Genomic DNA, 24,750 nt, shown 5'->3' with positions numbered 1-24,750 from the left:
TTTTGTAATTTAGTCCTGTTAGTTTGAACCCTCCATGGAGACTGTCTCCTCCATAACTCCTCTGGTTTCTCGCTTCTGTTGACTCGATGCTCAATAGCCCTGTGGTAATCATTGAATTTAGATTTTTCAGCTTGTTGTTTCTCCTGGTGATTCTCAGACTGATTCGTAATAGTATAGTCTTATACTGGAAAAGCTTTTGGTATTTAGTATATCATGAAAAAAGAAACTACTTTGGACTAAGTTGATACTTGCTGTTGCCTATATGAGAAATGCCCAATAAGTAAATTCTGATTATAACTCTGAAAAAATGGGTGTTATTTTCTTTAAGATTCTATAGGTCCCAGTTCAACACAAAGTAAACAGGAGGAAAAGAAAGAAAAGAAGGAAAAGAAAAAAAAGAGAAAAGACACCTCAGAAGCACCATCAGATGAAACAAAGGAATGGGTGCAAGGACATTCCCCTGAGGGTTACATGTATTACTACAATACTGTAACCGGAGGTAAATAATGGCAAGGAACAAATATCGATCTAATTATTCCCTCTAACCAAAGCAGGGCAGTGTACACTTTTCTAGCTTTCCATTATCTGTGTTGATAGGTTGATTCTTAGCGTGTGGACAATTATATAGAGTCCAAGTATTATTATAAATTCATGGCTTTTATAATTATGTGAGAGTGCCCAGAGCTTAAGATGGGCCCTGTTGATATTTTATTAATCAATAAATAAGAGGAGAACTCATGGACATTCTTAAAAGTTCTTGACACCGTACAAAGATTATATTTAAATGCACAGAAGGGCAATCCCCTCTCCACCCCCGACCCAAAAAAGGGCAATCAGAATCCACTTTATCAGGACTCAGGTATAAAATGGGTAATTATTTGACTATCAATAGTATCTCAAGGATAATGAGATTAGACTATGATTACTGGGTTTCTTGTTCACCTGCACAGGATTAAATTGATCACCTTATTTGAGGTCAGGAACACACTGTGTTGATAGGGCCTTAATGAATGTGTTTGCTGTGGAGCACTGAAGGGGTCCTATATTATGTTTAGATGGGTATATTACACACGGTTTCTTGCAAGCACCGACATTGGTGTAATTCTCAGTCCTTCCTAATTTCCAAACCGTAAAAATCTTGTGTTTCTCAGTCTCTCCTGGCTGATTGTCCTGTAAGAAGATATTTAAAATGTACTATAACTATATATCAGCTATAATGCAATAGAAATTTACAAGTCATAGTAGGCCAGATTGTCATATTCTTACTTCACATTTAGTCTGAGTTACTTCAGTGGGACTACTCTTGGGTTACTTTTCAGTGGAGTAAGGAGATCACAATCTGACCCGGTGTGATTTCTTTTTAGATGAGTAATACATATTACTCATGCATGCGTGTGCATATACATCTGCAATATGTTCTAGTCGACTATTTGTCATAATGATTGATAGTAAAAATTGAAATGGTTTTATAAATAATAAATGAAATATGTTTCTGTTTAAAGAATCACAGTGGGAGAAACCTGAAGGTTTTCAAGACAACTCTCGAAACTCACAAACGGTAATCAAATGTTATTTGTACTACTTCTTTGTTCTTATGGCTTTCTTTACAAAACTTTTTGCTGCCTACTCGGCTTATCTCTCATGTATTATTCACAATCTTGAATTCAAACAACCTACATGTTGTGGATCTTAGAAAAATATATTGTAGCTTGAATAGAGCTGTGAAACCTACAGTTAAGGTTAAAACTCAGCTTTCATTACTAACTCCTGTTTTCAGTTGCAGATAACTTTTTAAAAAATATTCTTTTGGAATCAAACTTTTGATGCTTTGTTTCAGCCCAAAAAGCTGAATCTTTCTGGAAAAAATCAAGCAAATCCTGTTCTGCCTTTTGCAAATTAATCAAAACAGGAAAAAAATTATACGTTCATATTTTAAAATAATTCATAAGATTCTTTTGCTTGGAAATGGCTAATGTTTTAAACTTTTTACATGTGGCTAGTTCTCCTTTAGGAAACATTATTTGGAGGGTATACATGCAGTGCGTGTGTGTGTAATATATACACACACACACATGCACCTAAAAACTGTGTTAAAAGAATATTAATGTTGCAAAGTTAAGAAATGCCAGAATTAAGTTTGCCTGAGCAATTCCACCCTAAGCAATTTAAAATTTTGCTTGTTTCTTTTATTCACATTAAATAACTTCTATTTGTTTTTTGAAACATTAATTGCAGTAAATGCTATGCAGCTATGTCGTGCAGTATTTGTGGAACTCCATAGTGCTGCATATATGTGTTTCTTGCAGCTATATAGGTGCAAAGTTGTGTTTTTAATTCAGCTCCCTGATTTTAGGGTTAAGGTTTTAGCATATCTAATATAGTGTTGCAGTTTATGGAGTTGTGCAAAACTGCAGAGTTATTATTTTCTTGTTTAAACTACACTGAGGAAATTAAATGGAAAAACTAATGTGTGTTAAGATTGCAAACATAAGCAAAAGAAGTAGGAAATACTAAAAGCAATGGTGCCTTCCCCATGTTGTATGTATGCTGGATTACTACACCTGATATAATGCAATCCTTGGGAGCAAAAAAATCTTACCGCGTTATAGGTGAAACAGTGTTTATATTGAACTGGCTTTGGCCTCGAGCATTTCCATTATTAATTGTCACTTCCCGCCCCCTGACTGGCCCCTCAGAACCCCCGACTAATCCAAACCCCCCACTCCTTGTCCCCTGACTACCCCCTCCAGAGACCCCCCCGCCCTAACCACCCCTCCCAAGTCTCCACCCACGTTCTAAGCCCCCCTTGCTCCTTGTCCTCTGACCACCCCCTCCAGAGATCCCCAGTCCCTAATCACCTCCAGGACCCCACCCCCTACCCAACCCCCCTACTGCCCAGCTATCCCCTGGCTGCCCCGACCCCATCCACACCCCCGCCCCCTCACAAGCCCCCGGGACTCCCACGCCCTATCCAACGCCCCCGTCTCCTGACCGCCCCGCCCCCAGAACCTCCGAACCATCCAACCCATCCTGTCCCCTGACCGCCCCCTGAGACCCTCTGCCCCTTATTCAACCCCTCGGTCCTGGCCCGGGACCCTTAACGCGCCGCTCAGATCAGCTTGTCGGAGCCAGACACACTGACGCACTGATCTGCCGGAGCGCGCAGCCCCGCCCCCCAGAGCACTGCTTAACCGCATTATATCCAAATTCATGTTATATCGACTCGCTTTATATTGGAGTAGAGGTGTAATTAAGTTCAGAGATTCTCCTTGCTTTACAGCCAGCAGAAAGTTAACTTCCTGAAGAAAGAAGAGCTCTGTGTAGCTCGAAAGCTTGTCTCTCTTTCACCAACAGAAGTTGGTCCAATAAAAGATATTACGTCACATACTTTGTCTCTCTGTATGTCCATCAGCATTTATATAACTCTTACCACTGTAGTAGCTAAACTTCAGAAAGTTAACTTTCTACTTAGACCTCATACAAACATACCGGATGGAGTAATAAACCAGTGCTGTGTACTGAAGTTTAGCTACTACAGTGGTAAGTGCTATATAAATGCAAATAGATGTACAGAGAGAATATCTTGACAGTTGGCCTTAAGGGGTTCTTGGGTCATAACATGCTTAAAGTTAAGCATCCGCTTAAGTGCTCTGCTGGATCGTGCCCAGAATGCATTGCAGAGCTTTAATAGCTCTGTGCTGTAATAGAAATGGCCAAGTTATGCCACAGTCTGTTTTTTGTTGTCTGCTTTCTAGTTATGCAAAGCAATTTTTCTTTTGTTTCCTCTTATTTAAACTAATGCACTGTAAAACCACAAGAATAAAACCTTGAGGAAACGTGTTCACTAGGGGCTATTTTTCTTCTCTGAATCAACTGATTTCATTTCACCAGCACATATACAAAGATTTCTATATAGCAGGGATTGGCAATCTTCAGCATGCGACCCATCAGGATAATCTGATAAAACGAAACATTTTGTTTATGTTGATCGTCCACAGGCACGGCTCCCCACAGCTCCCAGCGGCCAGGAACACGAACCGCAGCCACTGGGAGCTGCGGGGGGGCCGTGCCTGTGGACAGTCAACGTAAACAAAATTTCTCGTGGCCCACCAATGGATTACCCTGATGGGCTGCGTGCTGATGGTTGCCGACCCCTGATACATAGTTTGTGCAAAAATGTTACGAAGAGAATCTTAATTTTTTATTTTCTTGACTTTTTAAAAAAATGCAGTCTAGCATTGCATGAAGTCAAGACTGTTGTGTATGTGATTAATTATAATCCCATATACATTAATGTAAAAATAACATTGTGGGCTAGATCAGTGTGCAACTTAAGGGAAATTTCAAAGGTTCATGTCCAGTATGCACTTCTTAAACAGTCATGACTTCGTTATTAATCTAGTGTGAAAATTAATATATTTTCCAAATAAGCAAATGCCTTAGTCCTCAGTGAGGACTATGTCCATGTCAAGTTTCAGTCTTCAGCCATTGTTGCTAAGCCCTGTATTGGAAGGAAGGAAGACAAGTGTTGGCTTAGTTGTGTTTTCAGTTTGGAGTAGGGTTTGTTCAAGTTGTTTTTCTCCAACCCTCACAAAACTTTAAATCTGCTAGATGAATTTTTCTCAGACTTTCTGAGAACTTTTCTGTTAACTTTAGGTCAGAAACCAACTATGGAAAATGTCAACTCAAGCAATGAATGTTTTGGAAAGCCACAAGCATGTGAAAATAATAATGGGTTAAGTTGTAATTTCAACTGTTTGGCAACCTTAACTACAGTGATAGCTACTGAGCAGCCGCTTTTTAAGAACTAACTATTTGTATATATGTGTGAAATATGTGTACCTGTAGAGTGTCTGTGTGCATTCTTGCACAAGTATTACTTTAAGTTATAAGGTCCCTATCTAACTCCCAGCAGAGTCAATGGGGAATTTTTCCAAAAACTTTAATATGAGTTGGAGCAGGCCCTAAAAACATCATAATTACCATGACAGGAAAGTACTGGAGAGCTGAATATCTTTATAGTTTGTCAGCAATTATTTGGTTAGTCATTAAAATTCATTCCACTAATTCAATTTCTGTGTGTTTTCATTAGACAGGAGCATGGGTGGAAGGAGTCAGTGAAGATGGTCAGACCTACTATTATAATACAAAAACAGGAGGTAAGCAACATCGTTTTCACAATTAAGCTCTGTCTGAAAAGAGATTGTTTGTTTTGTTTTTTTGTAGTAAAAATTTGTTAGAACTATTTCAAACGTTTGAATCTTTTGAAAATGTAGTAATGGCTAAATTATGCCTGTTGCTTAACTGAGTGCTTCCCTCAGCTGAGAATCATCTGATGCTGTATGCTTTGTTAAACCACTCCTAGTTTTGTTGGCCTACAGGCAAACTGTTGCATACAGATGAATGGTTTCTTCACCATCCTGATGGAATGCAAACATAATAATTTTATATATGTCTACACATTCAGTTTGTAACTGTGAAGTATGGGTAGTCCATATACATAATGTTATTTTAAAATATCTTTGTTTGGAAACCAAAGAGGAACAAGCGCTTGTTTTTTGTGTGTGTGTGTGTGTGTTTTTGCTGTAACTTCAGTGTTACTGTTGTTGTTGGTTATTATTATTATTATTATAATTATTTATATTATAGTAGTGCCTAGGAGTCCCAGTTACCTCATTGTGCTAGATGCTGTACAAAAACAGTCCCTGCCCCAAAGAGCTTACAATCTAACTGTAGGACAAGAGACAACAGATGGATACAGACAACCCAATGGTGGAGCATAAGGATACACTGAGACAATATTGGTCAGTATGATAGGCTGTTGTCTCAGGATGCCAGCAATCTAGTTGTTGTCAATTTTTTTGCAGGCTTCCTGGCAAAAGAGTTTGAAAGGGGATTTAGTTTTGTGGTTTTGCGGGGAGATTCTCCCAAGCATGAGTGGTAGCATGGGAGAAAGCATGCAGGTGCTTATTTTGAAAATGTAACAAGTGGGCAACTGTTGCTGGCATCTTGGGCTGATCGGAGGAAGGAATCAATCATTTGATACTGAACGAGAAATGATAGGATAGGATAAGTTGTGAAGGGCCTCTACTGTGAATTGTGAATCATCCACACAGAGATGGTACTGAATTTGTGTGTATGGATGAGATTACCGAGAGATAAGGTATAGATGGAGAGGAGAAGGAAACCAAAGACAGAGCCTTTGAAACCCCCACAGACAGTTGGAAGGCGGATGAAGAGGATCCTCCAAAAAGCACACTAAAAGAATTATTAGAGAGGTAGGAGGAAAACCAGGAGAGGACAGAATCATGGAAGCCAAGGGAGAACAAGGTTTCAAGAAGATGATCATGTTAAACTGTGTTAAAGATGGCTGACAGATCAAGGAGGATGAGGATGGAGTATGGTTCTGAGATTTGGCTAGGAAGAGGCGAGAGCAAAAGGTCAAGGAGTGGAAGCCAGATTGGCCAGGGTCTAGGATGGAACTGGAGAAGAGAAGCTTGAGACAGCGATTGCAGATAGCCTGTTCAATAATTAGGCTCTACCAAATTCACGGGCATGAGAAACACATCACAGACTGTGAAATCTGGTCTCCCCCTGTGAAATCTGATCTTTTGTATGCTTTTACCCTATACTATACAGATTTCAGGGAGGAGACCAGCGTTTCTGAAATTGGGGGTCCTGACCCAAAAGAGAGTTGCAGGGAGGTTGTGGTATTGCCACCTTTACTTCTACACTGCCTTCAGAGCTGGGCGGCTGAAGAGCGGCAGCTTCTTGGCCAGACACCCAGCTATGAAGGCAGTGCCTTGCCAGCAGCCTCTCAGAAGCAAGGGTGACAATACCATACCATAACACCCTTACTTCTGCGCTGCTGCCTTTAGAGCTGGGCAGTTGGAGAGTGACAGGTGCTGACTGCGGGCTTAGCTCTGCAGGCAGAAGTGCAGAACTAAGGGGAGCAGTACCACAACTCCCCCTACAATAACCTTGCGACCCCTCCATAACTCCTCTTTGGGTCAGAAATTAATCAAAATTTCCGATTTTTAAAATCCTGTGACCATGAAATTGACCAAAATGGACCGTGAATTTGGTAGGGCCCTATTAATGAGCTTAGAGATGAAAGAAGAATGGAGATGGGGCATTAGTTGGAGAGGCAAGTCTGGTCAATTATGAGTTTTTTTAAAGATGGAAGAGACTGAAGCATGTTTGTACTCTGAGGGGAAAGAGCCAGAGGAGAGTTAGCGGTTAAAAGAAAAGTAAGGGGGGGAATGAGAGTGGGCTATCTTCACTGATACACTTTACATACTCTCTCTAGCAAGCTTAAATTTCCTAAAATAGAATATATACAACTTGGGAAATTATAGAGTAAGATTTAGATTTGAAAATAATCCAGCCAGTGAAAGAGAACCAATTTCCCCATTACTTCAGTAGTGAACCTGAATTTGATATTTGACCAGTTATTTTATTATTGATCATACATGTATAATTATCTGACATGAGTGTAGGATCAAATAACAGTAGCCTGGATTGTTTCCTCCTACAGAAATGCCAGTGGGAGAGAGATTGCAGAGATCCTCTAAGAGTTTTCTTAAACTCAGAACAGGCAACTGTTCTGTCTCTAAACCCTACTGATCTTTGCAACCCATAGTAGAATAGGACTGGCCATGTGCAGATTCTCTGCTTTTGTCCCAACTGTTGGGTCCCTTTGTGCTCCCAGGCAGTATAGCTACAATCAAGCCATACTGCCAGGGACTCCTGAGCCATTAAGCTGTTCTTAGAACTCCACCTTAAAAGGCAATCCCCAAGTCCAGAGGGAAGGATAGAGTGGAAAGATAATGCAGCATAGACACAGAGGTCTGTGCTCCAGGCTTGGGTTGGGTCACTGCCCTCTGAACAGGGTCCTGCGTTACCACTACCCAAATGTTTTGATGGAAACCGCCAGAGGTTCAGGGGTTCCTGAACCAATTTCCTCTCATTTTTTCCACTGGCCAGGCCAGGGTGGGACTAGTGATCAGTTTGCTAGCTTGAAAAGCACTGGATTGGGCCTCCCCAGTACTGGAGCAGGACAGCCGGGTGTTAACAGACAGGAACACCTTCCTGCGAGCATTTTCTGCATGTTTTGATGACCCTTGTCAGACTTGCCCAGTAGAAGCCACACTATGAAGGCTCCAGCAAGAGCAAGGGCCAGCTGCCTTATATGCTGCCCCGTTCCGTCACCTCATGGTTGACATTGAGTAGAATGAGGCAGCCCAAATTCAGCATTTTTGGTGTGGCCTAGGTGAGGAGGTAAAGGATAAGCTAACCTAAGTTGAGACCCCAACCCACTTGGATGCTTTTATTGACCTCTTTCTCTGCATCGGCAACCAACTGTGTGAGCGAAAGGAAGAGAGAAGGTGTACCCTGCCACCACTTTGCTCACACCCCACACCAGAAACCCCAGGGTCCAACTGTGAACTGATGCAGGTTGATCGAGGTCACCGTTGCTTGACCCTGGAAGAAAAGAAACAATGACCACACAGAAACCTATGCATTTTTTGCGAAGCATGAGGACATGCCATTGCCTCTTGACAATTGTGGACCTCAACCGACAAGGAATTGGGAAATGAGCAAGCCCAGGCCGTATGGTTGGGAAGATGTGGCCTGGGCACCACCAGGGCTCTGGAATTGCTCCCCAGTCCTCAAGAGAAACTTGATCCAGGACACACAGGTCTCCCCACACTTCCAAGTATGGTATTCCACATACCATGAATGCGGCCAAACTGATTCCCCCGTAGTGAGCCCTGATTGATTCCAGGGCTACCAATAACATCATAGATGATAAAGCTGCTTGAGCACTACAAATCCCCCTCTGTTTAAAGCCTACATCAGTCCTTGTAGAGGCAATAGATGGATCCATCCTGTCCCCAGGACCAATAACGCAGGAAACAGAACCCCTAGAGGCAGTAATCCTGGCCCATTGGGAAGTGCTACAGTTCAGTGTGAACCACTCTCTGCACTGCCTCCTAATTCTTGGCATCACCTGGTTGGAGCAGCACAACTCTTGCATATCCTGGCGAGAAAAAAGGGTCACCTTTCCCGTGGAATACTGCTGAAGGGTCTGCCTGTGTGCAGCTGGCTGCAAGCCTCCAGTCCCCATTTCCTGTAGCCAATTGGAAATGACAGCACCTGTGGGGGAACACAAGATGGTGACGGCTAACCAGGAGTGACTCCCAAGCCTGAGTTCCCATCTCTCTGAAGAGTATTGGGATTATGCAGATATTTTTGAAAAGAAAAATGCAGACACGCTACCTGTGCACCAGGACAACAACTGCCCACAGACGTGCAGCCTGGGGCAAAGGTCCCTTATGGACATATTTATGTGATGTCCTAACTAGAACTGGCAGCCCTTTGTGTGTGCGCGTCCAGGAAAACCTGGCCAAGGGCTTCATCCAGCACTTCACCTTCCCAGCAAGGGCTTCGGTCCTTTTCATTAAGAAAAAAGATGGAATGCTAAGCCTTTCTGTAGACTGTCGGGCCCTAAACCAGGTGGTGGTCCAAAACCAGTATCCCCTGCCCTTAATATCAGAGTTACTAGGTCATGTGTGGTCTGCCAGAATTTTCACCAAATTGGACTTCTGGGATGCTTATAACCTAGTATGCATCAGGGCAGGAGATTAATGGAAGATTGCCTTTCAGACCCTGCTATGGGCACTTCAAATATTTAGTAATGCCATTCAGGCTGACAAATGCTTCTGCAACCTTTCAACACTTCATGAACAACATATTTTGAGACATCCTGAACCAGTATATTATCATCCATCTCAGTGGCATACTTGTGTTTTCAGATAACACTGAGCAGATTTGTTAGCACATTCATTCCATCCTGAAAAGACTACAGAAGCCTGGCCTTTTTGTGACATTGGAAAAATGTACCTTTGACCAGTACTCCACAGAATCCTTTCTCCAGAAGGAGTCAAGATGGACCCCAAAAAGGTAAAGGACATCCGCAGAATAGGCAGTGCCCTATTCTCTCCGGGAGTTACAGTTCTTCTGGGCTTTGCAAATTTTGCCAACTGTTCATTACAGGTTTCTGAAGGTATATATTCCCCATGACCAACCTACTCTGCAAGGCCATCAAATTTGTTTGGACACTGGAAGCTTGCTATGCTTTCGAACAGCTCAAGGCTGCTTTCACCACTTTTCTGCTTCTAGCACACCCAGACTCAGCCCAGGCATTCATAGTGGAAGCCATGCCTCTAATGTAACCATTGGGGCCATACTGTCTCAGAGGCATGATCCACAGCACATGTTGCACCCCTGCACTAACTACTCCTAAAAACTCACCCGTGAAGAATGGAATTATAAGATAATAGATAAGGAACTACTCACAATTAAATTAGTCTTGGAATACTGGCACCATCCCCTCGAGCCTGACATCCATTGCAAGTCTTTTCTGACCTTAAGAACCTTGAATATCTGTGGAAGGCTCAAGCCTTGAACCAAAGATAGCTCAGGTGAGAATTATTTTTCTCTCGGATCGATTTCATTATCACCTATCACCCGGGAATCAGAAATGGGATGGCCAATACCCTATCCCAAAAGGGCAAGGGGCCTGTAGTGGGGCAGCTGTCCCACTCCTGGACAGGTTGAAAGCAGCATTGGAGAGGGCTGTAGCTGGGAAAAGGAGTGAAAGCACCTGAGTGAGTAGCTGACCACAGCTGTGGCCAGCTCAATTAGGGGTCAGCTGGCCCTGATAAGAGGGCTGGGGGCCAGGAGCTGAAGGAGTCTCACTTTAGTCCTGGAGTGGGAAGGGCTAGCTGCCTGGGAGCAAGGTACCTGAAGCAGAGCAGTGCTGGGGAAAAGGGCAAAGAGAGCTGGGGAGCTCTAGCCTGGTAAACCTCCAGGCTGCAGGCCTTGGTGAAGGCCTACAAAGGTACTGGGTCTGCAGAGGTACAGCCTGGGAATAGGCAGAGGTAGCTGGTCCAACCTCCTTGCCAATGTTGAGTGACCATGACTCAGTTACTGCAGTCTGCCCCAGTGAGCGGAGGCTAGATGATGACTGGCAGTAGCCACTGAGGCGAGGTGGGTTTAGGGTTGGGGGTTCCCCTGGGAGGGGAGACCCAGAGTGTGGGGGTACTGTGGTGTGCAGAACCCTAGGGCAAAGGGCACTGGGGTCCAGGAGGGACACAGGCCAGCGGCAAGCAAGACACCAGCCTACAGAGGGCGCTCTGTATGCTGGAAAAGAGCTAATTTCCTGGATGACCAGCAGGAGGCGCCACGCCAGTGAGTCATCGCTTCGCTACAGGGCCTAATCAAAAAACACCCCGTCTCCTGAAAACTCTCAAATTCCTTAGTGCCACAATACACCAATCACAGTTTTAACTACACTGTTAAACAATATTAAAATACCATTTATTTAAATTTTTGGGGTTTTTTATAATTTCAAATATAGGGTTAGGGCTGGGGGCTCTGGGCTTCAGCTCAGGGCTTTAGCCCCCCTGGGGGCACGGGGCTCAGGGTTTCAACTCCCACAGGTCTCAGAGCTTCAGCCCTTCTCAGGGCACGGCGCAGGGCTTCAGCCCAGTTCAGGGCTTGGAACTTTAGCTGTTCTCAGGGTTCGGGGCATAGGGCTCCAGCCCCCTTGCTGCCAGAGAAGCTGCAGGCTAGAGCTGCTTCAGCCCCTCCACTGCCCATGGAGCTGTGGTCGGAGGCTTCAGCACCCCCACCCCTCCCCGCTGCTGATACCTTCTGCCCCACCAACAGGCATGTGATTAACACATTAAAAAAATTAACTCGTGAATTTTGCTTTCAATTAATCACAGGCGTTAACTGTGATTAATTGACAGCGCTAGTTTGCACAGGTGCCGACTTTCCAAAGTGCCAGGAGGTGCTCAACTCCCGGCTCTGCTCCATACCCCACCTCAACTCCATCCCTTCTCCCAAAGCCCGACCCCTGCCCCACCTCTTCTCGTCCCTGCTCCACCCCCGCCCAAACATGCCGTGTTCTCACTCTTCCCCTCTTCCCCCCAGAGCCTCCTGCCTGTAATGGCAAAACAGCTGTTCATGGCAGGTGGGAGGCACTGGGGAGGGGGAGGTGCCAATCCATGGGGCCTGTGGGCAGGAGGCATTCGGGGGGGAGGGAAGCTGATGGGGGGGGCTGCCGGTGCATGCTCAGAAGCCACTATTTTTTCCCTGTGAGTGCTCCAGCCCTGGAGCACTCACGGAGTCAGCGCCTATGCTAGTTTGAATCTTTAACAGAGAACTTTTTCCCTTGCGTGTCAGAATTTTGAGTTAAATACGTGGAAACAAAGAGGTTTAAGCAATCTAACTTAAAAACCCTTCTTCACCCTCAAAAAAATGGAGCTGCATCCTTCTTTTGATTCATTATGATGTATGAAGAAGACTTGAGAGGGTGGCTTTATTTCTTTATTTTTTGTTGTTTTTCCTCCATATTAGAAATTCAGCACTTGTCTAGTCTTGAAAAGATTCTAGGATGGAGAACTAGTGAAATAATGCCAAAGAATGAAAGTTACGCTATCGAGAAGGAAAGTGATTTTAATCAATTTAATGTAAAAACTCTTTTCTGTTTGTTTGTTGTTAACACCTATTTAACTCTAATAACTAATCAACATTTTGGAGAAATAAATTCTTTCCAAACGATTAAAGAACCTGCCCTTCGCTTAAATCTTGAGAGCATAGAAAAGACAACATCTGAGACTACTGACATGTTCTCCAGAAAAAACAGGGAAAATCAGACTTGGCAATCTTGATATTTCGAAGGAAGCAGAAAAATAACTCTTCTCAGGCCTTTATGTAGCATAAATATGCAAAAAGATGGGTTTTGGTTTGGGGTTTTTGTGAGTTTGTTTGCAGGTCATTTGTCAGTGTTCTCTTTTAAATTCCAGTTTGTATTTTATCATTTGTGTTTTGTTGCTTTTGACAGTTCTACATAGATGTGTAACCTTGAACAACTTCTTTATAACTATTTTGCTTGGTCTTATTTTATACCTGTCGGATTTTGAGTTACCATTCACTGTGACCACCAGACAAATATTTGTGATTTTAATTTTCAGTGCAATTTAACTCTGTTGGAGTACATGTCCTTTTAGTTAACCCTGTGTTCTAAAGAAGGGACATTGTCAACAAAAGCTCTGTTTTGTTGTTAAGAACTTTGAAGGCCACCAGATGTCAGTACAACACACCTAAAAAAGCTTTTGCTCTTTGAAGATAATAAATCTTGGAAGTGCATTTGTTAAATGTTTTTAATTAATATATCTAAAAATATGAAAATAATGTCAAAAGTATGATAGGTTTCAGAGTAGCAGCCGTGTTAGTTTTTATTAATTTGAGTGTTCCTTTCAAATAATTTTTTGAGAGTAAGTGTGCTTTCCAGTGTTACAAAACTGATTTGGCTAGTCAAATAGAATCTGTCTATGCAAACTCTTCAGCTAATTGCCAACTCTTCAAATGAATGCTGGAAATTATTTGGTTTTTAACTTAATAGTGGAATATTTTATTAAAAGCAGTGCATTTAAAGCAATTAAGTGATGACATTGGGATTTTCAATATGATGGATACATTCATCACACCAGCTCACTCAAGAAGTTTATTGGAACATCATTGTTTAATTCAAAATAAGGTCATGTCCCTCAGCTGTTTGAGGGACTTCCAATAAACCAGGTTTGGATATGTAAACACTGCTGTTTAATTAAAGAGCCTTAGTTCTACTGTATTCTACTAAGTCAGCTAGCACTGAGGAAACCGACAGACTTTCAGTCTGCAAATAGGGATGCTGGCTTTAAAATCTGTGCGGAGGGCTGGGACACCATAGCTGACTATGTTACAGTAATGAATGCAAGAGATGGCGAATGCATGGTCAAAGGTATTTTTATAGTGGGGAACAGTGTGTTATAGCTGTGTTCATTATGTTCACAGTTACATGCCAAAGAATACTAATCCATTATTAGGGTTGTTATAGTTAAATTATCCAATCTGAAAAGAGAAATAATGTTATGAAAAGTAAATAATGTATAGTAGGTTGGACAGGTTTAATTGAAGTATTTCTACTTTAAGGAAAAGATCAAATGCATAGTAGAGGACAGGGTACAGCAAGTCTTGTCATAAGTTGAGTGGAACTATCATGAAACTTGTGTTTAAAAATAAAACATTGAAAAAGTAATTTTGAGAAGTCTAGAAAGAAAACAAGAAAAAAAAGAAAAGTGGAAGGGTGTATGCTAAATTCTTTACTGTATTTTTCACATCGAGCACATGGTACTGCTTAAGGTTAATGTTGTCAAAGTGGAGTTCATGTAAGGTCAGAATTAAAACATGAATAATGTGACTGTCCAAATATGTTGAACAGTATCAACGTGGGAGAAGCCTGATGGTTTTGTTTCACCTTCATATGAGAGCAATAAAGATGACAATCATCCTGAAGAACACACCACAGCAGATTCAAAGAGATCTGAATCAGATGCTGAGATGGGTGGTAATAAAAGTGAAGTACAAAAGCCAAAAACAAACCTAAAGGTAAGTTGTTGTTTTTTTTTTTCCCATCAGATTTACTTTATGTACAATATTAATGTTCCGGAATAACGTGATTTCATCTTTGTGGGTGTCTATATTGATTGTAGTTAGGTTAAACCTTATTGACGTTGATAAGAATTAGCACTTCATAGTGCTTGAAAATAAATAACTGATCATCTATTGGCACATCAGCGGCCCTGTTACACCATGGAAGGTAGACTCTTCAATGTAGGTGACTGGGATGTAGCTAGAGGTGCTCATGGTTTCCAAGGAAGGGCATTGGCTTCCCAAGTAGATGATCCTCAGATTGATATTGACTTCAATATGGGGCTATAATTTTTGGCCCATATTTTTCAAAAGTATCTGCTTACAGTGGAACACCACAAGATCATGGTTGTTGTCTGAAAATTTGACACTTACAGGCTTTCCCATTAATTGTCTGTCAAGACCAACGGTAGGATAAAGGTAGTGTCAAAACTAGATGTTATGCCTTCATATTAAAGTTCACAATAAGGGCTGTAATTTTAGGTATGGGTAGATAAAATTTTTCCAGTGCCTTTTATTTTGAGTCCAGAAACAGTAACTTGGGCTTCCCAAGATACTGTTTTCATTTAAAATGTGAAAATACCCAGATACAAATGCTTTAAGGTATTATTCCAGTTTTCTTCCCCACTGTGTGCAAAACTAGTCAAAGTTCTACCAAATGTTATCCATAAGAAAGTATGCAAAAAACATTTAATTAAAAAAAGAATTAAAAGCTATATAGATAGATAGATATGATAGAACTTTTGTTTTGTAAATGTGTATGTGGTACTCCACTCATTTTCATCTGTGTGAGGCAGGAACTTTTAACTATAGCTTGTTCTAATGATTGTTCTTCTTGTGCATGTATTGAATGACTGTCTCTGAATGAAGTAAGATGCTTGTGGCAAAAAATATTAAAATTCTACTAAAATATTGTTTCTTTATTGCTTTTGATTTTCCTTGGTTGAGAAGTATAAATAATAGATGTGAAAAAGAGCAATGTTCTGTTGTTTCATTTCGGCATTTTTGCTTAAAGTGAGGTGTTTTCCTCCTTAGATGAAAAGAGACAGCGATGACGAAACAGAGGAAGAGAAACCCCCCAAAGTTAAAAAGATAAGCCCTTATGGAGAGTGGCAGGAAGTTAAACAAGAAACTGATGTTGCTCAGGATGAGGCCTTGTCAGTTCCACAAACTACCTCCCATAATGTATCTAAAAAGACAAACCCTTATGGAAACTGGGAGGCAGTTACAGAAAAGGAAGACCCATAGTAAGTGTCCATTTACCGTAAGTATTTATAAGATGTCTATCACCTTGCTGTTCCAGAGGCCCTATCTATAGGGCCAAAACCTGAATTCCTCATTCAGGCAATATTAACACATAAGTCAATGGGAGTTGAGCCTGAGTAAAGATTTAAGGATTTTACCCATAGTGAGTATTTAAAAAGTAATTTTCATTCTTTTTTAATGCTGAAGTTCATTATAATCACAGGGTAAATTTACCAAATTGCTGGTGATAGTGGTTTTCAATGGATTTAGCATTCAGATGCCAGATGGGCCAGATTTTTAAGTGTAGTTTTGTAGGCCGCATTCTGGATGTGAATGCAAATTGGCATGCATACAATTTTTTCACCTTTAAAAATTTGGCTCTGTATATATATTTCTTAAAATTCAGTAATATTTAATCAGAGAAGCAGATGATGCTCGTTGAACTCTCTCTCTCTCTATGTAAATTATAGGTTAAATCCTGCCCACGGATTGCTACATAACTAGTAAAATCAGTTATTCTGCTTGTTTACACATTCATTAGCTAAAACATGACCATGTGGACTCATGTATTGGAGGACATGGTCGAGCCTTCCCATGTTGCTTCTCTACAGGCAGCTAGAAATGGAGCTTGAGCTTTTCAGATAGCTGTTGTTGTTTGAGTTTCCCATATGATCTTTTTATAAATTAATTAAAATAGTGCATTTTACCAGAGTAAAAATAGTCACTTATTATTAGTACAAAAATATCTTCCAGTGTTATAGTAAACAGATTTACTAGTTGCTACAAATTGCTTGTGTCATCCTCAAAAATATGGGAATTCAGTACTTAGAGCAAGGCAATTTGGGGGTCAAGACTCCTGGGTTCTTTTTAACCCTGTTATGACAGAGCCCATGGAATAAAGTGACTCTTCTGATTTTATTTTTTTTAGTGTAATGACATGAATTTATTTATTTATTTATTTATTTGGGCTCCATGACTTCTGCAGTGGCCTGGGGGCCAGCTGCTTAGGTGGTCCTGGGGACAGCCACACCGGCTGGTGCTGGAGCGGCTCCGCAGCCAGCTGCACCGGCACTGCTGGAGTGGCCCCAGAGCCAGCAGCACTGCTGGAGTGGCCCCAGAGCCAGCAGCACTGCTGGAGTGGCCCCAGAGCCAGCAGCACACCTGAGCAGCAGTCCCAGCGGTAACAGGAGCAGTGGCAGGCCCCGGGTGTAGCCAAAGCAGCAGCTGCTCGGTGGGCCCCCAGCAGTTGATGCTGATGACCCCCAGTCCCCCATCGCCAGAGCAGCATCCCCCCATCTCCCTTGAGCAGCGGCCCACCCCTACCTACCAGAGAAGCACCCCCCTCCTCACCCACTAGCTAAGATTTAGTCAGGGGTTTATAGCACAAGTCATGGACAGGTCACAGGCCGTCAATTTTTGTTTATTGCCCATGACCTGTCCATGACCTTTACTAAAAATACCTGGGACTAAATTGTAGCCTTATTTATTATGGATATAGCATCTTTGAGGCTGCGCAGCAGGAAAGCTGTACCAAACTAATTACAGTTTTTTTTGTCTCCAAGGGCTTAACACTTTAGTGGGGAAAGCTGAAACTGTGTGGAACCATACAGAAACAGTGGCAGATGATGATTGCAACTCAAACCTTTATATTTCTTAGTTGTTAGGTTTAAGATCTTATCCTGAGGACTGCTGTCTATCTGCAACTCTGGTTGACTTCAGTGGTGGGTGTAGCTGCTTAGCCACTGTTCGAAGTCAAGATCTTGTGACCTGGTCCTGTGTACATTGGCAAAACTCCCTAATTATGTACCAAAAGATTGTGCCCTTTGACGTTGATCCTGCAAACACTTAAGCATCTGCTTAACTTTACATATGAATAACAATATTGACGGTTATAGGACTTACATGAGCAAAATACTTACATGCTTGAGTGTTTGCAGGATTGGGACTTTAGTTTGCTATTTGCCACCTCACCCAGGGCAAATACAATATTTATTTTAATGCCAGATTATCATGGTCATGATGAGGATGGGCAAGTAAACTTGTGCCAAGGTTATAAAATTTCCTAACAATTTTGTCGGGCTGCTATGAAAATAAAAGTGCTGTCTGCCATCTGTGGTGCCATTCTTGTTCTGTCATCTAGCTATTATATTTTTACCTCCTCTTCTAGTGAAAAAGTGGACTTAGAGCTTCCCAGTACAGAGAGTGACTATCTTCCTCTACCAGTGCTCCAGGTTCCAGAGGATGCAAAAATGATATTTAAAGAAAAAACAGTCACCTCCCTTGGAGACCTGACAGAAGAGGTGCCGATCTTCAAAAAGAGAAAATTTGAAAATGGAAAATCAAGAAATTTACGACAAAGACCAACTGATCAGTAATAATTTAACAAAGCATTGTAGATGCTGTTTAAACTAGATAGGGTCAAAAGTCACTATTTTAAACAAGCTTTTTTTAAGAAAATGTTGGTTAGAAATTAAGAATTTATGGTTATTCAAAAATGTATTGACTGTGGATTGTAATAAATTTTTTATTTTTATGTTAATTATATTTTGTTTTCTGAATGGATAATTGCACAATTTATGCAGTGGTGTAAATGCATTTATTTTTTATTTTAACCCTGTTATCTGAATTCAATTTGCTCAATGTGTGATACTTAAAATACAATATAATATATATTGATTCCTCTCCTAGATATATGGGAATACATTCATGCATAACTTGGCGAAATATGGTACAGAGCATGTGTGTGAACACAAGGAGTGGATAAGTGGCAGTCCACTGGTACCCATGTACTAGAAAGTAGAATTAAGACCCAATATGGTATAAGCAGAGTAGCCTTCCAGCAAATATGCTTTGATTTAATGGTTACAAAATTGAAGGTGATGCCAGTGCAACCCACTCCAAGCATAGTTTGAGATTTTCAAAACAAAGGTAGGGGAGTGAGCCACACAGATCCCATTTATTTCAAAAACGAGTTTAAAAACTTTTGAAAATCTCAGCCAAGTTTTCTAACTTGGATTCATGGAAAGCAATACTGTACATACATGATAAATATATTGCAATTATACAGAGATTCAAACCTTTTTCTGATGAATTTGTTTTTCATGATACCATGATAAGTCCCATCTCTATGTCACACCTCTTTCTATGGTATCTTCCCCTTTGTGTTTTTTACTATATATTTGTATGTCCATGAGTCTTCCTCCAGTTACTTGGAGGAACATTTATTTTCTTTCTTCTTTCCATATTTTCTTTGTCTGTTTCCTTGTAAGTCAGGAATGGTCACACACTAGTTTCATGAACAAGTCCTTCAAAGTTAGAGTCATGCTCCAATGCACGACACTATTTTAGTGGCTGTTGCTTGTGTGAATTGTTCAGATGAGTGCACTGCCTAGCTACACAGTGCCTGATTACTGATCATAAAATCTGGTAGGGACCAAGTATATAGTGATCCCAATGTGTGGACGTATGTTGGGAGAGGAATACAGAAGAATAATGGACATAATTGATTATGGGCTGTCACAGAAAGCTGCAGCTTGAAGTCCATGATGTAAATGATTAAACACTTTCTTAAGGTTAGTGTCGTAAAATTCACAAATGGAGTTGATTTCTATTTTTTCAGATGATAGCGTGGTCTGTGTTTAGCATCATCAAAGGTCCACAGACTGCAAAAGAAGATGCCTATACATAGTGCTTCCCAGATTGTTGGCTGTGATCCACTGGGTGCTCATGGACTTTCTAATGAAGAAAAGGAGTACTTGTGGCACCTTAGAGACTAACACATTTATTTGAGCATAAGCTTTCGTGAGCTATAGCTCACTTCATCGGATGCATTCGGTGGAAAATACAGTGGGGAGATTTATATACACACAGTTACTGTGGGTTCATAATGTGTAGTGTTGCTACTTCTAAAATCATGAGAACCTCATTAGAGAGAGTCTCAGCCAATTATAGAGCAAGTGTACAAGCTATGAAGTATTTCTGGGCCCAGATACAATGTGATGTACCCTATAAGTGCTTGCCCCCTGCACTTCTTTACTCTGGCAAAACACCCATTGATTCAATGGGCATTTTACTTGAGCAATGGCAATGTCTTTGTGGCCCTGCAGTTCAGCCTACAGGGGGTATGAATTGCAGCATGCAGTAGCGTGTTGTGCTGTCACTTCCCTGTGTGAATGCTGCTGGCATGAATTAGGAGATACCCAATTCACGTTAACTTAACCTCTTTCAAACAAGACTATGTTAATGCAAGCTTAGGTACCTTTTAGTTCGTGTCAGCGGCATCCACACGGCATTACAGTGGAGCATGCTACAGTTCATACCCTCATAGTCTGTACTGCAGGGATGTGTAGACAAACTCAAAGAGTGCAGGACTGGGGACCTTGACTGTAAATTACAATAGGGAGTGTGATTTGATTTTTATTTATTTTTTTTATTTTTTTTATTTTTTTAGAGCTCTGTGATATTTTCTGTGGATGCAGAGAGGAATTAAATGATTACAGATTCAGGCCCTTGTGTGCTGCTTGTGTTGCACTGTCATGACAATTGTGTTTATTGTGGTACCTGCCACGCTGTGAGAAATTTCAAGGAGCTGTTTAGTGTCCACTCAGAGACCAGCCCACATAGGAGCAACTTTTCAGGATGCTCTGAATGACCTTGTGGTCATAGGTCAAGTAATGGTTACATTTATTCATCGCTCACATGACCAAGAAGGAAAAGTACTATGCAGGTAGTGGCCTAGAATACCTGAATTGGTGTGATTATGTAGAAAATGCCTGTATGTTATTTTAAAAAAAAAAAATCTTAAAATGAGAAGTTAAAATTGTTAGAACTTTTGTTCCTTGCTCCTGAAAAAAGGCAACCAAAAATCAAAGACATTGCAATATGCTGAGTTTAATAGATAAATCTTTTTTAAAAAATCCAAACACTTATTTTTTTAGTGTGAAAAAGGATCAGAGATCAGAAAAAGGCCACTTTCATTAGGCACATTTGTATGATAGAAAGTGTGGTTTATAAAACTTACTTTCCACTTCATGTGAAATGCATCATTTAAATTCATTCCCAAAAAACACATTCATAATTATTGTCGGTATTGTGTCTTTTTAAAGTGTAATCTGGGCTCTAAGAACATATGAATGGCCATACTGGGTCAGACCAAAGGTCCATGTAGCCCAGTATCCTGTCTTCCGACAGTGACCAATGCCAGGTGCCCCAAAGGAAATGAACAGAACAGGAAATCATCAAGTGATCCATCCCCTATCGCCCATACCCAGCTTCTGGCGAAGCTTGAGAAGTTTTATGTTTAAATAGGCATTGTTGCCTTTGGACTATGCTCCAGCATTTTGGCAGCTATTTCCTGTTGCATACCTAAACTAAATATTTTCTGATCACATACAGAAGTTTTACCTCATCTAAGAATTAACTAGGGATACTGATACTCCAGGGCATATTTACTACATATGCGCTGATCACCTCTCTTCCCAAACTCTCATGCCTTTGGCACTCAGCACCCCAGGGGATTTTATGGTAACTAGTTATGCTCTGTATGTTCTAATCCTTTTTTAAATTGCACTTCTTTAGCAAGTCCTATTAATGTTAATTTGTCAAACAAAGAAATGTTTTATTATTTAAAAAGAAACATGCAATGTTTTCTGATCAATCAGTTTTCTCATCTCCCGGTACATTTTGTATCTGAATTGTATTGTTTGTCTGCCTAGATTGTAAGCTCCTTGGGGCAGGAACCATATCTTCCTTGGTTTGTACAGAGTCATACACTCTATCAGCACTATTGTGCAGCAATGATTATTGTAGAAAGAGAAAGGTGCTGTGATTCAATGTCCACAGCACTGAAATGGGACTCAGGAGATCTGATTTCAGACTCAGGCTTTGCTACTGTCTGGCTTTGTGACCTTAGGAAAGTCCATTCATGACTGTATTTTTATTTTCCATTCCACCTTTTGTCTGCTTAGTCTAGGTAGACAATAAGCTTTTCAGAGTAGGACTGTCTCTTACTTATTTATACAGTGCCTAGCACAATAGGGCCTGATCTTGGTTGGGGTCTTTAGATGTTAATATAACACTATTTATTTATTTATTTATTTATTTATTTATTTGTGGTTTGGCTTGGTGTGGAAACCTGTCTGCCAGGAACTGCACTGAGACCACCAATTTTTCACTTTGCGACTACCTGACAGAAGCCTGAGGTCTGAACACATCAATTTGTTTGAAATCCACACTTTTCCATTTTGAGCAGTAGTTGTGTTCACTGTTATTATTTGACACATTATGGCCCTGCAAACTCAAATCCAATTATAATGTTCAGAGTTAGGGGTTTGGTCAAATCTACCTCTGGTCGCAACCTGAGTTAGATTCAAACTAATGAAATATTTTTTAATCCCTCACTAACCCCACGAGTCTTCAAGTCTCTGTTTTATTCTGCAAAAGTAATTTTGAGGGACCACATTTTAATATTATTTGGCTTCTAGATTTCCTCTTTGAACTAAGCACCTACCCTTTGCTACCATTATTCAAATAATCGGTGTCACCCTTGACCTACAACTGTCTTCTCCAGTATCTCCCATATGTGCAAATATATGTACAACCAAATATGCCACAATACCAATGTACATCTTTACCCCAACCCTTACTACTGAAAATACCCACTGATGCCTTCATTTCCTCTCAGCTTGACTGTTATAGTTCCCAGCTCTTCAGACTGCAGCAGATGCAGTATGCTCCTGCCAGGCCTGCCTCATGAATACAAGAAGCACAACCAAATTACATGTATTTACAAACAACCTTCTAGTCATTTCAGGATTGATTTCAAGTACTCTTTGATCCAGTTCACAATTTCCCTCCTTGAGACAAATTTAACTCAGTTTTTTTTTTTTTACACTGGTAAAAATCCAGAATAACTTAATTGCAGTTAATCTTTGAAGTTCACTAAAATCAAAGGAGTTACTATGGATTTACTCCAAAATGTGACCCCTTACGTTTAAAACCTGACGTGGACTTGGTCTGTCTTAGCACATCTGCTCCCATACCCATTTCTTCTATTAGACTCACTGCCCCTGTCCTTTCACACAGTCTCATTATAGTTGGTGCAAGAGCCTTCACCTTTATAGCTGCCATCTGCCTTCTTGTGTTTCTATCTCAAACTCTTCGTCTGCTCCCTTGTATCTACCTCATAATTCCTCTTTCCCTCTACCTGCTATTTAATGTTTGAAAAGTATTATTTCTTTTTGTGATTATATAACCTAGCTGTGAAAAACATTTTGGGATATAGTTTGTATGAAAGTTGCTGTACAAAATAAAGTAATATTGTATTGTAAATAAAGGAGTAACCTCAACAAATTGGAGTTGACGCGTGTAGCTGCCAATCATAATTTCCAGAAAATGGTATGAAACTTGTATCAAATCAAACTGGTATCAAATTTGTACTTGTCAATGTAGAAATAGTCTCCATAATAATGTTACATTTTGTATGTGCCAAAATTATAAATGCCAGCTTTACAGTTTATTTGCAATCAAATGTTTAAATGGATAAACAGTGGGGAACAAGAGGACTGTTAGAAATTACGCGTTTGGTTTTTTTAAAATTCATTATTTGCCAGGCCAACTGACTATTCTCATTTTATAATTTCTCCATTCCAAGTACAGAGAATTGCCAGCTGCTGAAGTGGAGCTGACCTGAAAATGCTGAATAAAGATTAAGAGGTAAGCAATTGCTGATACTCTTATTCATATTGTTAAAGATTTTTAAGGCAGCATAAGAGATTTAGACACATATCTTCCATTAAATCTGAGGATAATGGTAAATATAAACTAAAAGAAGTGTGTTATATGAAATTCTGTTCTAAGTTCTTGTATCATGTTCATCACCATAGTATCTGAGCGTCTTCCAGTAGTGCGTTCAGCAATTAATGGAAATTGCTTTACCCACTGCACCAGTCATAAGTAACAAATGACCTAGGGTTAAAATTGTTAATTTTTAAATTTTTAACAGAATGCAGTTGGGATTTGTTGTAGTTACTACTTAGCAACCTCCAAAGTATATATCGGAAAGGATGTTTTTCATGTAACAGATTATCATAAAGTGGTCTTCACAGTTATTGATCTTCTGGATGAGAAACAACTCAGAAACATTAAGGTTAAGATTTTTAAAAAGATGGGTAATACAAGCAAATATTTTTATCAAGTTTCTTTGAACAAGAAAATCCTGTAGTAAACTTGTTTGGGAATTTCTTTTACAGAAAGCAGAGCCATCTGTTCAGCTGCATAAGGAGGACAGAAAAAATAAGGTAATGGCCAAGCGAACAGTTTTGCTGGTTATGAAATTTGGTTTATCATGATTGGGGGGGAGGCTATTTCTGGGAATTAACTGTATTTATTTCTACTTCAGGAAACATTCATAATCCTAAAAATACTAAAGACACTGATTAACAGAGACTTAAGTCAAAGAAACAAGCTTCATTTTTGAATTATGGTTAATAAGAATAACTTGTTGGTTTTCCAAGTGACTGAATTCATTCATAGCTGCAGGATCACTGAGAACTTTACTGATATATTTTACAAATGACTAAATGAAGGCTGAATTTTTATTAAGAGTGATATTTTTCTACTGGTTTAGAAAAAAAATCTGTATTTCCACTGTCTTGCCCATAACTTTGTTATGCTTAATGGTTTTTCTAGTATTTCTTCCTAAACTTATAAGAAATGTATATATAATTTCGCAACGCTGTGAAAGTACTGTCATACTTAGACACATGACAAGTCATAGACTTTAGCATATCTTACAGTGATTCCTGCTGTTTCATTTAGGAATATGTTGCTAGGCTACAAAAGGAATATTGTCCTGTTCTAGAAATCTAGAAGAAGAAGGAAATAGGATCAGAATGATTAAAATTCATGTTTCATTAAAATATGGCCATGGGAATATCCTACACATCAGCCAAAGGCTCTGGA

At 40.4% G+C, this 24,750-nt stretch overlaps 1 protein-coding gene across 2 annotated transcripts in view; it reads left to right on the top strand.

Moving 5' to 3' along the window:
• The window catches only part of WBP4 (WW domain binding protein 4), a 31,018-nt gene extending 12,553 nt beyond the window's left edge, over positions 1-18,465 (top strand). For both annotated transcript variants that reach the window (XM_038418390.2, XM_043504570.1), the window contains exons 5-10: positions 329-499; positions 1,503-1,558; positions 5,093-5,159; positions 14,336-14,502; positions 15,580-15,791; positions 17,957-18,465. In XM_038418390.2, coding sequence (XP_038274318.1) covers positions 329-499; positions 1,503-1,558; positions 5,093-5,159; positions 14,336-14,502; positions 15,580-15,791; positions 17,957-18,164 — 881 coding nt within the window. In that variant the 3' untranslated portion in view covers positions 18,165-18,465. The remainder of the gene's footprint in view (positions 1-328; positions 500-1,502; positions 1,559-5,092; positions 5,160-14,335; positions 14,503-15,579; positions 15,792-17,956) is intronic.
• Positions 18,466-24,750: the final 6,285 nt, after the last annotated feature.

This window comes from Dermochelys coriacea, chromosome 1 (genome assembly GCF_009764565.3).
Source record: "Dermochelys coriacea isolate rDerCor1 chromosome 1, rDerCor1.pri.v4, whole genome shotgun sequence".
NCBI classification, from domain to species: Eukaryota; Metazoa; Chordata; order Testudines; family Dermochelyidae; genus Dermochelys; species Dermochelys coriacea.
This window is presented reverse-complemented; position numbering and strand designations above follow the sequence as displayed.